We start from the raw sequence: 18,667 nt of genomic DNA on the forward strand, positions 1-18,667 counted from the left end.
CTGAGCGTGAGAGAGAAAGATATTATTTTCATAATGCGTATGCTGTGCGATGGCATACCACGGGCTTATTCACTGATACTACACAATGCGTATGTGTAAGTATAGCGCACGCGCCAGCTTATAAAAATCCACCAGTATATTATGTATACTTGTTATACTATTTCTGGATGGGTCATCATCACCATCATCATCCTCTTATCCTCACCAAATGGTTCATCGGTAAGTAATTGTTTGATCTTACGCTTCAGGCGCCAGTCCAGGGACTGTAAAATGTTTAAATCAAGATATTTCTAAGCCAAAACGATTAAAACATTTTAGATTTCAGATCAGGTAGATACTTATTTGACTAGTATACATCTTTAAAGTGTTTTGTTAGAAGTCACTTAACCTAACCTAACCTCACCTAACCTAATACGTTGGCCGGTTACGCCTTTAGCCATAAAATATCTCATTTTCCCGCCAGACGTCTAGGCGCCATTTTGGAACAGAGAAGAATACTAAAACTTGATCGAAGTAAAAGCTGATAACAGCACGTGACACGTGCCTCATATTCGTGTACAAAGGTTCACAACAGTTGTATGTGGCTTGTTTCGGCACCGTAGTTACGGATAAGCTTTTTTTAGCCGTTGCCCGGATTTCGATCGCCGGTGTGTAGACTGTGGGACATTTTTTTAAAAAACACAGAAATTTCTAATATTTAATAAAGTTTGCTTGTGTGTGCGTGACTGGATGTTTAATTTTAATTTTATAAATTAAGGATAACAACATTAATATAAAATAGTGTAAAGGAAAAAAGACATCAAATTAAACTAATAACATATTTTCAAATACACAGTAAACATAAAGAAATATAGGGTAAGTGTGTGTGTCTGTATATGTGAATGTGTGTGTGAAACGAATATACACAAGTTGAAATAATTTCATCAAAATGAAATATTACCATTTAGTATGATTTTAGAGCTCGCATTTTGAATGTAATTTTAATACAATCAAAAGGGTCGATACAATGAAACTTTGAATTTACAATCATATTCTTATTCGAGCAAAGCATACAAGTGGAGAGTTCTGGGCTTAGTTTGTACGAACGGATGGTACATGGAATAAACTGCTTGGTGTGTGAATAGTACGGGATTATTTAGAGGAAAGGCCGTGGCTGAGAAATTCCACGAATAGCCTTTTTCACTTTTTTTTTCTGTCACTCTCTCGCAAATGCCTCCCCGATATTGTGCGAAATAGGCAACTGCACGACGGACTAATTTTGCTTAACTAAAACCGACAAAATCAACGTTTTGTTGTCCCCTTTTCCGCAACTCAAAGCTGAACCAATTTTGCTGTTTTTTTTTTTAAAAGAAAGAATGAAATTTTCTGTGTCGGTACGTTTTTCTTTGTTTTAAAAATAATTATCGTATTTGTATATTATACGTTTCAAGACGGTAGATAGATCTGGGCGCTTTTAAGTGTTTTTGGATCCTATTTCCCATAATAAACTTTATCAACAGAAATTAAAGATAGGGATATGGCAACGGTAAATATCCATAGTGTGTAAAAACACTGATTTAGTGACATAATCCAGGGAGATAATATGGTAATACGTTTGTATGAAGAAGAGGTCCAGAATATTATGGTGAAGAACTCCCATATCCAGAATCAGACTACTTAAAATATATGTTTTACAAGAAGACGTGAGTGAATTTGCATCTCTCCAAAGAAATGTCAATTGGATTTTTATAAATCTTTCTGTGAATAATGTTTTGTGGAGACCAAATGCAGGAGGCGTACTCGATTAGATTACATACGCACGCTAAGTAGAGCATTTAAATCAGAGGCGGTTGCTTAGTGTGTGCATAAGTGCAGTGGACTACCAAGTAAAAATTTGTGTAAATAAATTAGTAATTTAATTGATAGTAAAAATATGTTATAAGAAGGTAGAAAAAAAACAGGGATTCGTTGCAATATTATACACGTAAACATCATAATATTCAATACTAGCGCCAAAAGATCTAGCGAAATCGACTCTAGCGGACGATTTTCTCATCTTGTCTACGCATGCGCAATCGTCCCAGTGCATATTCTGTTTTGCACAATCCTTTACCCTGAATTTGTAAGAAATATATCAAATCTCCTAAAATCGTCATTTGAGCGAGACAGACAATGCTTCATACCGATGAATTGTGCGTTAGAGGGAAAGATAATATATATATTCCGAGCATTGCCAACGCATGCGCCGATTTGAAGTTTGTTTGTAATGTCCACTTTGAACATGCGTAATGACATGATATTAGTACGAATTTTGTTACCTATAACGTGCGTATTATGTTGGGAGCATTTAGCGTTTCTGGTTCCGATGCGCGGGCTGTCATACTATTGCTTTTTTATTACGTCAGACCTATCATATTATTATAATATTATTGAACTTAATAATATACAAGTTGACAAAATGTAAAGAAATACACTACCAATGTTTTCGGTCAGGAGCCGCCATTGATTTAAAATATAGCCATCTGATATCTTTACACCCTTTTTAAAATTAAATATGTACAAACGAAATTTGTATGTTAACTTAGCTCCCCGACAAGTGCTAACACACTAACACAGGCTTTTTAAACATTCGAACGCTTTTAATAGTGTAAATATAAATTTAAAAGACAATAAGAACGAAAAATTGCGCAGACCATATTATGTCAGCGACGTTTTAGTAGCAATGAATATATTGTCAAGTAAATGGAAAAAAAACGTGCAATAAAATGTATGATTTAAATACACTATTATATTCATTAGCATAGCAAAGCATATTAATGACTTTTTATAATATTGTAATAAAATTCAACATGTTATGCGAATTTGATATTTTCTTCAAACGGGTTTATCTTAGGCGAGGCAGATGCTAAGATTTGCATAAAATAATTTGTATTTAATATGGTATCTAGGTATAGAATATTAATTATGGTCCTGAATTCGCGATGCTAGTGATGCAGTCGCAAAATTATTTAGATGGTTAAAAGCATTTGAAAAAAAACATAAATTTAATGAAGCAAAATTATAAAAGCAAGCGTCACGTTAACTATGATTGTTATTGATTCAATAAAATATTACACCAATTATCCACCACATTATTTCTCTGTAGGAGTAGGCAGAGAAGATAGAGCGCCACACCACTCTGTCATATTTTTCCCCGTCGATAATCAAGTAGTATTTTTTTTAAATGAATCATTCGACCACTAAGAAAATATTACTTCCTCGTAATTTTATATTTACTCCTGTAATTTTTAGTACCATTTGTAGAACCACAGTAAATATTTTATGGTATTTAGTGGTCGAAAAAATAAAAAATAACTTCGATTGAAGTGCCAAAACAGAGTGTGCTGGCCCTATGCACCACTGGGTGCGGATTGAGAAATAATGATGATAGTATTGGTTGCTTTCGTAATGTACTGCAGTATCTTCGGCAATATACGCGGTCTGTCTTTTTTTTTTTTTTTTTTTCATTCAAACGTATTCCCGTATTTTCTCCCTGGATTATGGCACTACAGTAGGGTTTTTATTACGCAATATGGATATTTACCATATGTATGTCTTTAGCCTTTTGTTTTTTTGATAAATTGTTTCTTATGGAAACTAGGGCCATCCAAAAACCCAAAAAGCCCCCAGCTTAATCTGACGTACTGTATACAAATATGATAATCAATGTTGGAAAATGGAAAAAGTATCGACATAGATAATTTCATTATGATACTTTTTCTCATAAACAAAATACAAAATCGGTTCAGTTTTGGGGTTCGGAAAACGGGAATACGAGACCTTGATTTTGTCGATTTCACTAGGCGTAATCAGTCCGACGTGCAGTTGTCTTTTTCACAGTATTTGGAGAGGCATCTGCGAGATAATAACAGAAAAAAACTATATTATATTTTAGCTTCCTTTCAAAATATTTACATTGCATTTAAATAACAACTCTCCGCATAAATTTATGATATAAGTTTTATAGCATAATAATTTCCCTCCCTTTTGGTGTTTTGGAGAATTAGCAAGGTATTTGTTCCCTTATCAAGTAAGGGTATCCCTTAGTTAAACTTTGATAGTTCGAACTTCAGTGATATAATGTTTTGTTATGGTATTCCTTTGACTAAGATTTTAATCTTACAATATTCTTGGGTGAAATATTCAACCCTTCCGTAAGCGGTTCATGTTCAAAATATCAATATTTTAATAGATTGTTTCATCATCACTACCACACATTTACCCTCACATAATACCTCATAGGACACTACGTTGGTATACATAAAATTATCTATTCGTTATTATTTTTATTATTTTGTATTTTAATATCTTCATATTGCTTTTTTTCAAAGTTTCATTAAATCTTTCACCATATAATTGACAATTAAAAAAAATATATATATATATTTCTTTTTTACATTATAAATAATAATTGAAATAATTTGAACTCACTGGGGTTATCCGTGCCGAGGACACTTAACGATATACTATTTTAATATTTTTTTTACATGTAAGAATATACAAAGGAGACTTAATATACTAAGAGAAATTCCAAAATGTTACGACAGTTTTAAACACTACGTATTTATTTTTATATTTGATTTCTGTAAAACTTTTTACAGATTTACAGATGAGACGTATATCCTGTCCCTCCCTATCCGGTATCCGGCCTAAATTTACTATCCGGCCGGATATCGGATAGTAACTCGCAGATATCTAATATGCATTTAACTGCAAAAAAATAATAAAATCAACGCCAACGCCGAATAAATTGATTTATGGATTTCATCCTTTTTTCTAGTTATATATTATTTATAAGAGTATTTGTTAAACACTATCATATTAATGAAGTATTTGGGCATTCGATTGTTTAAAAATTATATGCCAAGCATATTATGTCAGTCTCTTTTTTTATTGGTATCCAATTGAGTTCTTCTCGCATTTTTTCTATTTTATTAAATCTACCTTTCTTTAGCACTATTATCATAGCTCTATTTTGAAGTACTTTTAATTTATTCAAACTTCCGCCATTGTCTAAAAATAAAACCGTAGATCTTTATGTGGAATAATTAAAGTTTTATGTATGACTTCTGCAGTATTTCTATATAATTAACTCCTCAATCCACCTAGAAGGATTATTTTTTTAACATTGCTGAAAGTTTGCATTCAAAGTTAATTTTGAGTCTAATATTGTACCCCATTTCATCCATTTTAAATACAATTTGTTCATAAAAAAATACTCAAAAATGAAGAAGGTACTTTGAATGTAAGTTTTCTTTAGAAATCAATCTAAAAGTTGTATAAATATATTTATTAAATTGTATTAATTAATTCATTCATTGTTCCATTTCCGCACTTAACGGCTCAGAAAGCAATGCATTGGTAATTGGTATACCAAACAAACAATTTCCTATCAATTTATCTTATAAGAAGGTAATGTAATCAGTCTTACGCTTCAGTGTCAGAAATATTCTTGTCTAAAAATATTTTTTTAAATAAATATTACGTATAATGTTCTGTGACAAAATAATATCTATTATTTATTAATTTTTATAAACCGCAAAACAATTCACCATAGTAATAAGTGCTTTAAAAACATTGTCTTGTTAATTTTCAATATTTTTGCGGTTGCTTCAATAATATTTTCTCTTTGTTTATTTTCAATTACTCAACTCGATTTATTTATTTATTGACCGTTGAATTGTGGTCATTTTTCATAATGTTTTATTAATTAAATTAATTCCAGTGGAAAAATACAGTGAAAAATCACATTGTAATGAATGCGCGGCCCAATTATATAGAAGCTATTTCGCTCTATTGGATAAAACAAAAGCGTGGCAAATTTTTGGTTTCATTGTTTTGCTGCAAACTGAAGCTGACTTTGTTATTGATAATCCTAGAATGGTGGTGTCCGTATTAGCGGCTCTATAGCGGTAGAGCATTATTACTCTGAGGAAAAAATAGTAAACATATGCAGTAGAACTCTGTTTATCTGAACTCAGTCATCCGGATTGCCAAATATCCAGATTGTTATCAGGAAATAAAAAATAAAAGAAATGTGTAACAATTTTCATCAAATAATTAACGTTGCTAGACATGTTGAAGTAAATTTTTAATGTGATTCCAAATCACTGTTCCAAATCACACAAAAGCAAAAAAAAAAGTGATCTTAGAGTAAATTTTGCGTTTTCTTTCAAAACATTGCAATTTCCTTAATGTAATGGTTAATTCAATCATCCGGAATTCTCCAAATCAAGATAACGTCTGGCACTTATTAATCCAATCCGGATAAATAGAGTTTTACTGTATTTTATATCACTAATTTTGTTTAAAGCTTTACTAATTTTTTAAATCTTTTTTGTTTTGTTTTTATGGTCTACGTGATTTTTAAATGTTTTGTACAACCAAATGTAAACTGCTGTACTACTGACCACCATATACGTCTTATTTGAGATACTCGTTATTATCAACGATTTCTTCTTTCAATTGGCAAATAGATGCTTTTTTCGCACGGTAAAAATATTCAATCATCATCTCAAATACATAAAAATGAAAATTACTTACATTGTATTCAAATTAGGGTTACGATTTTTAAGCATATGCACAATAAATTATAAATGCATATTTTATGTAGGAGATAAATTAATAACAAAACTAAACGCATGAGACTAGACTTCTAAATACTAACATCCACATCTGATAAGCGTTTTTTTACTGGCTTGATAAAAAACGCATGAAAACATTTAAAATTATTATTTACGTACATTTAATTTTCGGAGAAATCAATGTCTCTAAAACCATTTTAAATTTCTTTTGTGGTAATTCTTTTTCAAGAGACAGTAAGACTCACACGTGGTAGAAGTATGTGACGTAGGGCCGAGAATGGTAGTTCGGTCCTGACGTCACGATGACGTCTGTGCTAGCGGTTAAATGATTGATTGTTTGAGCTCCCTTTCCCCCTAAGGCCCCAATTTCGGTGTATTTTGGTTTAGGGACACTTTGCATAAAGGAAATAACCTCTCGTATCTGATTAAAGTTGAGGCAGCGAAGCTGCGCAAACACTTCAACTCGAAATAAAAGTATTTATGGAACATTGATTTGTTCAGTGCGCTGTCTATGGTAATTAAGGCTAAATTTTCATGGTTCTCAAACGTAAACAGAAACTATGATAAGTTATTTACAACTATTTTATGTATAAAAGCTCGTGGTACGCTGTCGTCATAAGCGGAAACTATTTTAGGTTGTTTTGTTTGTATTTTAAATTAAGTGGAAAGATGCAAAAAAGGATCATAAATTGATGAGTTCAATAATATTTTTAAAAAGGAGAGTTATCAACATTTTTTCTTCTTTTCTACATCCGCTCCTAAGTGTAGATAGTGGACATCACCAGTTGCCTCCAGGAGACCCTATCACCAGCCAGCATTCTCGTCTCCTTCCACGTCAATCCAGCGCCCCTTAGTTCCACCGAATAAAGTCAAAAGATCGTCATCGACTTCTGGACGGCGCGGCGTGAGCCCGCAGGTTTAAAGAACGGGCTACTTGTGTTTAGGTTACGTAGCACGTGTCCAAGCCAGGTCCACCGCTGTATCCTCAAGACGCTCGTTATAGGAGGCTGCTGCGTCCGTTATCGGACTTCAATGTTTGTTATAATATCGAACCACCTTATGCATATTTTTCTCTTCAAGCACTTACTTTAAAAAGTCAGAAGTTTGGTGTTGTGAGCTTTGGTAAGGTGCCAAGATTCGCACCCATATAGGAGTACTGGCATTATACGAGAATTGAATAATCGGCATTTCGTTTTGTCCAAGTATAGACTAGAGTGCCAGACAATACGCATCATGTTAAAAGTTGCTCCAGCTATTCCTAGGCGGGTTGCTAGCTTTTTGTGCATGTAGTAGATAAAGAATTTGTAATTTTTGTGAATAAACCATTATTATCAACAAATCTTCATTCATTTTGCGATTTATTTGAGAAAATGTTCCTTGTGTGTGCCTGCATCAATGGTATTAACAACACACTTAAATGACTAATTAAAACATGAATAAACAACTTTTTATGAAAAAAATGGTTTTAATAAAATGTGTATGCGCATTTGTGCCATATTTTCAGTGGCACAAATAGTACAAGATAGTCTTATTAATATAAGTTGACTTATTTCTATTATTCGAGTGGTACAAATAGTATAAGTTCTAGTAGTATTAGGTGACTCATTTCTGACCCATCTTTAATGGTTCAAGTTGTAAATGTTGAATATTTATGTTATTTGTACAAACTACTCGAATGTCATTACACAGATGAAATGATCTGTGAACCCTAAAACATTAGTTCAGTAGCTAAATAATTAGGTTCATAATATGGTTTGTTTACTCTCCTAAAAAGTTACACTTTTGCAGTTTTACTCTTATGTTTGCTCATCAAAATAATATGACTTGTCGTGAATTTAAAATTACGAATATTATGTATATTAGTTAAAAAAATATAGTGTAAACAGAAACATTAAGCCAAACTAACGTAGAGTGTTTGTTAATTTTTTTAGTCCTCGAAATCCTTTAAATCTATTTCGATTTTAAATAGAATATAACGTTAATGTACTATCGGTTCATACATTTTTTATCACATTAGACTAATTTACTTCTAAATTACTACCCAAAAGTTTTTATATACGGAATCAACTACATGTTATGTTGAACCGTTTTTTTAAACACTTACGATGCTATTTTTTAAATTATATAATTAGTTTTTGAAGCTGGTCAATTGTCCGTATATCGCTGGCCGAAAGCGACAGTGAAATGAACCAGAAATTGCCAATTTTGAAATACACATGCAGATATGCTAATACATTAAATATATTAATGTTATAAAGTTAGATATACGCGTATAACCTATGTGAAAATATTGTATTCATAATTTACTTCAAATAATTTAATTCGCTCAGGCCCTTTGCACACCTCGAAGTCCGATTATCTCATATGTTCCGCGAAACCCGGTAAAATCGGAAGTTAACATTTATCTTAAATTTTATCTACAAAGTAAAGTGAAGTTTTCTGTATGAAAAGCAGAATATGCATGTTCAATCATAGGTTACCGATGAAGATACTTTAAATGTTCATGCAAATTACTCATTTTCGTACACAAATATCGGTTTTTCTTTATATACAGACGAAGATAACTCTGTTAACTTCCCAATGTAATCGGGGCCCGGAGATATCTCGCTGTTGCTTTGGTCATGGTTGTTTTTTCTTAGAATATTTATTATAAAATGACCTAAATGTGTAGGATAAAAAGTCTTTTATTTTAAGCCAGGAGTTTTTATATATTTTAGAAATGTCTAAAAGAAAAGCTTATAAGATTTATCGTTTTCTTTATGGAAAACTCTTCCATCCGCGTTATTTGAGCTTAAAAGTTCCCAATAACTGTTGTTCAAGTGAGCCTGTATTAATGTTAATACCCACGCCTTTCGATTCCTATCAATTTTTAAGAATTTTGTTTTCACGACCTTTCGTTCTCTTTGAATTACCTACCATTAAGTAAGGTCAGAAATAATTTTCAAACTGCTATTTATATCACTTTAATTAATTTTTTTAATAGTACCCAAATTAAGTGTTTAAAATGTACTTTTCCATCTGTTTTTATGCCAATATTTATTCCATTAAAAAATAAATTACGTACTACACTTTTTTAAATCTCGCAACTTTTGATAGAGTAATTTATGTGTCAATTACAACAGGGATGGAGAATACCTTAAAGAAGGGAATATGGAAGTCAAGGCATTTACAGGGTTTATGACCTGTCATTGGCTGGTTTAAGTGGCAACTTTACACACTGTGTAACATTCACCATTTTGCCTATGTTTGAACGTCCATATTTCTTCAATTCTTCCATCTGTTGATTTTAGTGAAGTTAAAGAGCTGAAACCTTTATTGTTGTGAAGATATTCATCCGACTGAAATATTTCACATACTAGGCAACGCCTGAAAACAATTTTTCAATTGTGTGCAATTGTGTTGTTCAATGTTACACAGTGTGTAAAGTGGCCACTTAAACCAGCCAATGACAGATCATAAGCCCTGTAAATGCCTTGACTTCCATATTCCCTTATTTAAGGTATTCTCCATCCCTGTTGTAATTTGTTAATCTTAATGACCTCCGAGGGGGTGAAATCTAGTCTTTTGTCTTTGAACATTTGGACAAACTCAAATATTGTAATAATTTTTATGCATTTTTAGGTCTGATATTAATTGTATTAATTTAATAATGGGATCGATCACACGTTATACGGGGAATTTGTAACTATAAGAATAACATTACTAAATCAACGTAACGTTTGTTTTTTTCATTTACTTCATCATTATGTTTTCCCATTTTCATTTCACGAAACCCTTTTCGTTAAGGAATAAATAAGCGATTTCATTAATTATGTATCAAAAGTTTTACTCAACAAATTGTAAATGTGTTGGCGTTCTTCAGTTGAGAAAAGTAAACACTCGATGCCAACTTTTGTTTGCCGTTCGACCTTTTTCGCTTCTTGAAGAACTCGAGTCTAGTCTAGCGCAGTTTGAGAAGTATTTTTCTTCACCCAACAAAATAAGTATTTAATTCAAATTAAAATAACGTACAGTCAACGCATAAGACAGTGAGATATATTACATATTTAAATTTGTTACAATAGGGAGGGAAAACATTTTCGAGAAGGGAATATGGAAGTCTTGGCATTCATAGGGCTTATGACCTGTCATTGGCTGGTTTAAGTGGCCACTTTACACACTGTAACATTCACCATTCTTCACATTTTTTAATATATTTTTTAAATTTATATATATTCGGACCCCTGTATTTAGTAGCCTTACGTGTCATGTACAAGGCTAAGGTACTCGGAAAAATCATTTTTGTTTGTCTTGGAAATGGGATGTTCGATCACTGATTTTGGTTTATTAACTTTATGAGTCCAATCACCATCGTTGCAAAATTCAAGAACAATGGCGCGTGATAACTACTTTTAACTACAGTGTGGATATCTGTCAAGGATATTCTATCTTTCCTGCATTCTGCTTCAAGATTATGGCGTTGCAAACTGAAAAATGGGCACTGAAATAACAGATGTTCGATATTCTGTGAAAAAATATCATCGCATGGACAATAGTCATCATTCCTTAATTTAAAACAATACAGATAACTCCTCATAGCTCCGTGTCCGGTAAAAATTTGGGTCGTTTCAAAAGTACTTTCGTGATGATGACGGAAGTTTGCTGCATCTTCCCATATTTGAACATCCACATTTCCTCAACTCTTCCATCTGTTGGCTTTTGTGGAAAAGCTTTATTATGTAGGTGAGATTCATCAGGCTGAACCAATTCACCTTTTCAAAAATGTTTTTTCTCTCTGTTGCAATAAATTTTAATCTTAACAAGTCCCTACGCCCTAGGGAGTTGTTAAGATTGCATAGGAAGCATGTTGAGGTGTGGACGAGGTATGAATAATACCTCGTCCAAGGAGGAGGAAAATTTAGTGGTTGGAATGTATTGTTAGGGAAGGAAAGTTGCGTCCACTACCCTGCTGATGATGAGGCTTGATGAGTGCTGGAACCTGGCTGGTGAAGCTGGCGGTCGTGAGACGCTGGCACAGCTCGCTTGATGAAAGAAAACGCACTTCACTCATATAATGTTATTTGTGTACTGATAATATAATGTTTATTCTGGCACAAACACGTAGAATTATTGTTACATGGAGTGCGCTAGGAAATGGAAACTACGGGTAGGTAGGTAAAGATTAGGTTAAGTGTTGGTTCGAACAGAGTAAATCCAGCCTTGTCTACGTACATTTGAACATACTCAAAATATTGTTGCTTTAGTTTTTCTTATGTTTATTTAATACCTATTTCGTTATCTTTTGTTTCAGATTACATAGCGAGGTACGGAAGAATGGCGGAACAAGCAGCTAGACGGAAATTCTGGCAGATCTTATCTGCCGTTGAATACTGCCATGATAGAAGAATAGTACATAGAGATCTTAAGGTTAGTACTGTCCAATTTACGATCATATTGATAAGTGTCTGCAAACTGTGAAAAGAACGTTGAAAGAGGTATTTAGACCTTGATGTAAATTATGAATTAAAAGACAACAATAATAAATTAAAGCAATGGTACCAAAAACAAAATAAAAAAAAAACAGTGTCTTAACGGATAAACCACGGGAGATTTATTTAGACACAAGAAATAAGATTTTGTGATTGCAATTTTCAAAATATGATAACCATTTGAACTAAATGGGATGATTTCTTCTTCTTTGTCTTCTTGTAGATCAGATGATCTGTTCTACTTAGACTACTCAGTCTCCCGTGATGAGGCCTATCCTTCCATCTCTTAGGGGGTTTTCCAGGTGGGCGCCGCGCCGTCCGGAAGGCAATTATTTGTCTGCTATGGCCACCAGTCTATCTCAGCGCATTCTAGTTATGTTGTCTCTCCAGAATCTTCTACGGGATCTGCTTCAGTGCACTTTATCTTCGGTTTCGCACATTTCCCGTACAAAGACATTTTTGACCCGGTCGAGCAGTGTTTCCGGTAATCGATAATATCAATGATTAATTTTTCAAGCATTATCTTTGTGGTCGAACATTTTATTATATGTTATTGAATATTTGTATGTAAACACTTTGCGACTTTTCTTACCGCTTTCAAGACGTACGCGTCTCTTCGTCAGGACACCAATTAAACCAACATCCAAAACCCACCGAACACCTTCACCATGGTTGTTCTACAAAAATATGAAACCAACATGCTATGCATTTAATAAGCAATCCTTTCATGCACTGATTAGGTTATAAAAAATATATTATGTTGTGGGAGAAATAACCGCCGAAAAATAACTCGCCGTAACTTGCGTTCCAATCCTGTCTTTGCTGTGGGAAATTATAAAACTAACATCGGATTCTTTTCCCCTCTGCCAAGGATCCTCAGAACAGTGAACAAAATCTCACTAAACGGTTCTGTCGATGTGTTCCTACAGCAAGGGCAGGCATTTAAGATACAAGCGGTATTTTCTCTCATTTCCGCCTAGATTATGCTATATACAAACATTTTGTTAATTATACACTTTGTTAATTTCAGTAGATTTTAATCATGTTTAAATTAAGTATAACTCATTGATGCCAATCTATTAGGGCTTACTTAAGTCTGTTGATTGGCTCAAAAAAAATAGTTGAAAAAAGAGACAGAGGGGATAAAGCAAATATTTCACATTAGGAAACCTTTAAAACCTCATGTTTCTTTAATCAATAATCAAATAACCTTTCTATATAGCCCATTATACGATGTTCTATTGTAATAGTCACCCTATACCTACGCCCGTCTCTTTATCCCTAACTATTTCTTCCACGACATAAAATATTTTCATCGCCTTATTAATTAATCTTGTTTGTTTTTTTTTTTCATGGTTATGTCATACCATATTTATATGCTATAAATCATTAAAAAAGGAATGCCCCACCCTCAGACGCTAAAGTCTTAGTGGGCATTTTTTTCAAATCATGTTATAGTTTAATTTTATTTTATGTTAATATATGTATGGAAAAATAAATAAATAAACACAAAAAATGCATGTAAGGGTTGCTTATTAAAATGCATGGAATTTTGGGTTTATATTTTTGTACAACTATGGTGAAGGTGTATAGTGGGTTTTGCATGCTGGTTTAATTGGTATTCTGACGAACAGACGGGTACGTCTCGAAACCGGCAAACAGAAAACTCGGTAAGTGGTTACATACAAATATTTAATAACATTTAGAGATAATGTCAATCTATAAAGAAGAATCAATGTTAAATAATTATTATTTTGATAATTACAATACATCAAATTAGCATATCTGGGACTACTGGTGTTTTTCGCAATAAAACAAAATGAACTTTAGATTTTATTTCAATTAAAATAAGCATTTAATGACAAAGTGGACTTTTATTCACGTATAAGATAGCTTATTGCGATAATTTCTGCCTTTTTTGACTTTAAAACGGCAAAGAGTGGACTGCTGTGTTTTATCATCTAAGCCTTATACCCGTATTCAGAGACAATACTTGAGGTGAGGAAAGTACATTCTAATCTCATATGCAGAGAATTACCCGAAGGTGAAGACAATATGTACAATGTACTTTCCTCACCTTAAGTATTGTCTCTGAATACGGGTATCAGAGGTAGGTATTTCCTTAGAATCTAAGGTACAAAAAATATTTTAGTTCTTTTTTCTTGTTATTCTCAAAAATGGGAATCTTCGAAAACTTTGGGACTTCGGCTCTTTGATCCGTCGTCCGCGAACTATTGAGGGACTACAATCTTACTTTCTTTTCAGTTATATTTAAATCAATGTCTTTTCTATTCTACAGAGTAGAAAAAGCTATAAATAGCTTAAAAGTTTCTTTGCAAGCGCCGCGTACCGTCCCGTAGATTCCTGTATTCGTGTACGTCCCATGCATAAATGATCAATCAAACGAATTCGGGGAGTAGTGGGGTTTTCCGCCTACCAGGGCCGCGATCATGGTGGAAAGCTAAGGACGTCATACCTTCACAATGACGGTATAGTTGAAAAATTCTCTCGAGTGATTACGAAGATACACTACCGACACCCCACCTTCAAGTTTTGGTCAGGAACACCGATATGATATGTAACAAGAGACAGCGTACGTCACGGTACTCATATCTACGCACTAAAGTGACATAGCTTCATTGTGACGTCATAGTTGAAGATAAATTCTCTCGAGCGTACATCGGTTTGTACCGATGAGTCTGGTATAATACACATATTAAGTATCAAAAAATTTGTTTCACCGAGCAATTTTTCCTTAAATTACGATTAATTTAAATTTTAAATCGTTCTGAGGTTGGCCCTTTTTTCTTAAAAGCCTATTAAAAATGTGAGAGAGAAATAAGTAAATTTAGAAGACGAATTAAATTCTGACATAACTGTCAGTTTTAAAAACGAACGGCTAAATGCAGTGGCTAGACTGGCTAGATGTTGGCTATTAACATATAAGAGCATCTAGCCGTAAAATGTTGCCACTATAAAATAAGAATTTAGTTATTGTATATTTTATCTGTTTTACTATCTTCTTGAGAGTAAGTATCGAGACGTTTAAGGAACTGGCTTTGTAATCGCTCGGTAGATAAATACAGACGATCGTTAAGCGTACCGTATTCGTAATTGTCAAAAGTCATATCAAAATCCGTGTTCAAACGAGCATTTTTTGCTTGAATTGGGATTTGTTGGAGTTTATAGTCGCTTTGAAGTGGGCATTTTCTTATCACAGAAGCCTATTTAAAATATAAACCAGAACTATTTTAAATTCGAATGAGGTAAGGAACGCGGACTAAATTTTCGGGGTCATTGATTGTTTGGATTCGATCATATGATGTCGAGATCACATGTCGGTAGAACATACCGAGTTAGATAGAGATAGTACAGAAGTTAAGTATATCATCGTTTCGTGAGTAGTGTCGTGGACTCCGGATCAGGAGGTTTGAGGTCGAACTCCACTCTACCACAACTAGTTTCCCATTGATCCCAAACAATGGCTCCGAAATTGAAGGCAAATCACAAGAAAGCAGTTTTTTTTCAACATATATTTATTTAACATTTTTAAACCTGTATTTTGACTCTCAAACTTTTTTTATTAGAATAAGCATAAAAATGTATTACACTGACGAGATTACTTATGGATAAGGTGTTTTGGTTTGGAATCACAGGGGAAGGAGAGCGAACTACTTCTGGCATCTTTGCTTTATTGACTTGTGGCTGAGTTTCATCCCCAATTTCACGTTCACGTGGTCAGACAAATTACTGCTCTAAAATGATTGAAATAGTCGAATTGATTCAAAGTAAAATAAAACAAATTTCTTTTCAACCACTTTTATTTTTTTGACTGACGACGGTAATAAAATATAAAATAATTGATAAAAAACACTCTTGTTTTATTTTAATTTTAATTATAATAAATAACCGCAAAGTTGGTGCTTCAAATATAAATTTTACAGTCGAACTAGTTTGGCGAACTAATTCAAGTCGTGTGATGTTTTTCTCCACGGTCAAGCAGTTCGTATCGGTCGTTCGTGGTGCATGATAAGGCGAACTCGATTATTAGCCATTGTGATTTTCCTCTGCGGGTGTTTGATGATACCGTTTAGACCAGCGGTAAGTAGCCTGTCACACGCGCGTCAAGCCGAGTACAAATGTGCGAATCCGTACTTGTGGCTGCGCGTATACTTTCGCTGCACGCGCACCTAACGAACCCGGCTTGCGAAGATAAAGAGATTTCCAGTTAATCTGGACGACCATGGCTAGCTCCGCGTCGTCGCCATGTTTTGATCACGGAACCGTTATTAAATTTATTCAACTTCACGAATCTAAACCAGGCGTATGGAATTCAATGTTACACTTTGGAAGAGCTTTCTTCGTTTCTCTTTCATTTACTAGGCCTACAAAAAATATTCATATTCCTAGATGTCACACGGCACTCGAATCAAGCTAGGACCCCGATTACAGCGGGAAATGAACAGTTATCTTCTATTTTATCTACAAAGTATAATATATTCTATTCATAATTTCAGCATTTACTTTGTGGAAAAACATTTTGAATTTGTTTAAAATGAAACACTGTGTAATTTTTACCACATAAGAGTTTAATTTATTATAACACAACTAGTTTCAGGTATTCTGAATTACCCATCATCAGGTGTAAATATAAACTAAACTTTAATACATACACATATTAGTATTTAGGTACGTATAAGGTTGGGTGGAAGGGGCAAGGCTATGTGGGGTGGAGGGGGTGGAGGGGGTGGGGTTCTCCTAATTATGGGGAATATTGATAGCAGGGGTGATAAATTTTGGAATTTAATATAATTAATTCAAGTTTTCTCAGAATTTAAATTTTTTGTATTTCAATATTTTTTGAGTTATTTATTATTATACCTTTATTAGTGACAGAATGTAGTAGTTCAATTTTATGGTAATGAAACGAACGGTTTGTATCCATAAATATATTAATTTTAAACTTCATATTCCAGGTGCTTTATTTAATTATAATCAATTGTTGTCTTCAGTAAATCTTTTAAGACTTTCTGATAGAAGAATCCTAACTGACCTAATATTACTTTTTAAGGTGATCAATTCATTAATTGACTGTCCTGATTTGCTGGAGTTGGTGTGTTTCCGTGTACCTGGTCGACATACCCGCCACAGATCTCCTTTTTATTCTGCAAGTTCTAGAACCAACTATCACATGCACTATCCTATCCCTAGGCTCCATAGATATGGCAATCAGTACGAGGAAAAGGCTGATATATTTGGTTCTGGACTCGATAGTTATAAAACGAGTCTGATTTCTTTTTTTTTGTCGCAATATTATTCTTAAACTTTTCTTTATATTTAAAAATGTTTTTCCATATTTTTTTTTTCATATTTATGTATTTATTTCGTTAATATTTTACCTACTTGTTACTATTGTTATAGTTATGCAATTTTATATTTTTTTAATGTTTTTAATATGTATTTTTTTTTCATATTTATGTTCAATATATGTTAAAGGCAATTTATGCCGTTTATGTAAAATAAATAAATAAATAGTATGGTTTGCAAATTCAGAAAAACTAGTGCTAGAGAGTCTACGGCGGTGTCCGTTAATTTTAATTTTCAAATTTCTAGCAGTTTGGCCGATATATTTACTGTTGCAATCCCCACACGTAATTTCATACACACCGCTTTTTTCTAAAAGTTCTATTTCCATTTGGAGTTATCAAGTATTTTCCCTAAATTGTTGTTTGTATAGAACGCGGGTTGGACATTGGGGGGTAAGAATTTACTAATATTTAAAGATATGGAACCAGTGAATAGAATTTGCTTCCGGGATTTATTTTCAGTTTTTATATTTTTATTTGCAGAATACAAGTATTTTTCGATGAATTTAGTTTTATTTTCATTCTTTAACATTTTTTTACAATCATATCCATTGTTATTAGCTATTACTAATCAATTCGCGATTATAATTGGTTTTACTAAAGGGAATATTAATTGATCTGTTTAACAAGGAGTGAAAACTGGCCATTTTATGTGCAATTGGATGAAAGGAATTGGCAGGAATTACAGTGTCCGTGTGTGTAGGTTTTCGGTAAATACTAAAAACCAATTTATTATTGATGTTTTTGTAAAGTGTATTAATATGGTTAAGGAAGAAATCTAACTGCCTATCATTTCCCAAGAAAACACAAAATATGTCATCAACAAATCTGTACCATTTTTATATGCTATACACATGCTTTTATAAGAGGATGACTAGAATTTAATAACTTATCTTCTAGATCATTTAAAAATATATTAGTTTATATTTACACCTGACGATGTAATTCAGAATACCTGAAACTAGTTGTGTTATAATATATTAAACTCTTATGTGGTAAAAATTTCAAAGTGTTTAATTTTAAATCAATAAAAGTAAAATTAAGTTTCCTATGTGAAAAATAGAATGTGCAAATATTTTTTTCCATAACATGTTTAATTACATGTTACCGATGAATATATTAAAAAAATTCGTGCAAATATATACCATTGTGTACATTAATTTTCATTCTACTTTATAGACAGTCGAAGATAACTTTTCCCTCTTTGTCCTAAAAACATCCGCGCGTTACA

General features: G+C 33.0%; 1 protein-coding gene across 1 annotated transcript in view; it reads left to right on the forward strand.

Annotated features, from left to right (window-relative positions):
- The window catches only part of LOC148274894 (serine/threonine-protein kinase SIK2-like), a 141,106-nt gene extending 128,350 nt beyond the window's left edge, over positions 1 to 12,756 (forward strand). The window contains exon 4 of the mRNA XM_088236470.1: positions 11,893 to 12,756. Within this exon, the coding sequence (XP_088092596.1) occupies positions 11,893 to 12,059 (167 nt within the window). The 3' untranslated portion in view covers positions 12,060 to 12,756. The remainder of the gene's footprint in view (positions 1 to 11,892) is intronic.
- Positions 12,757 to 18,667: the final 5,911 nt, after the last annotated feature.

This window comes from Micrasema longulum, unplaced genomic scaffold, assembly GCF_059751315.1.
Source record: "Micrasema longulum isolate JH-2025_06_02 unplaced genomic scaffold, ASM5975131v1 h1tg001559l, whole genome shotgun sequence".
NCBI classification, from domain to species: Eukaryota; Metazoa; Arthropoda; class Insecta; order Trichoptera; family Brachycentridae; genus Micrasema; species Micrasema longulum.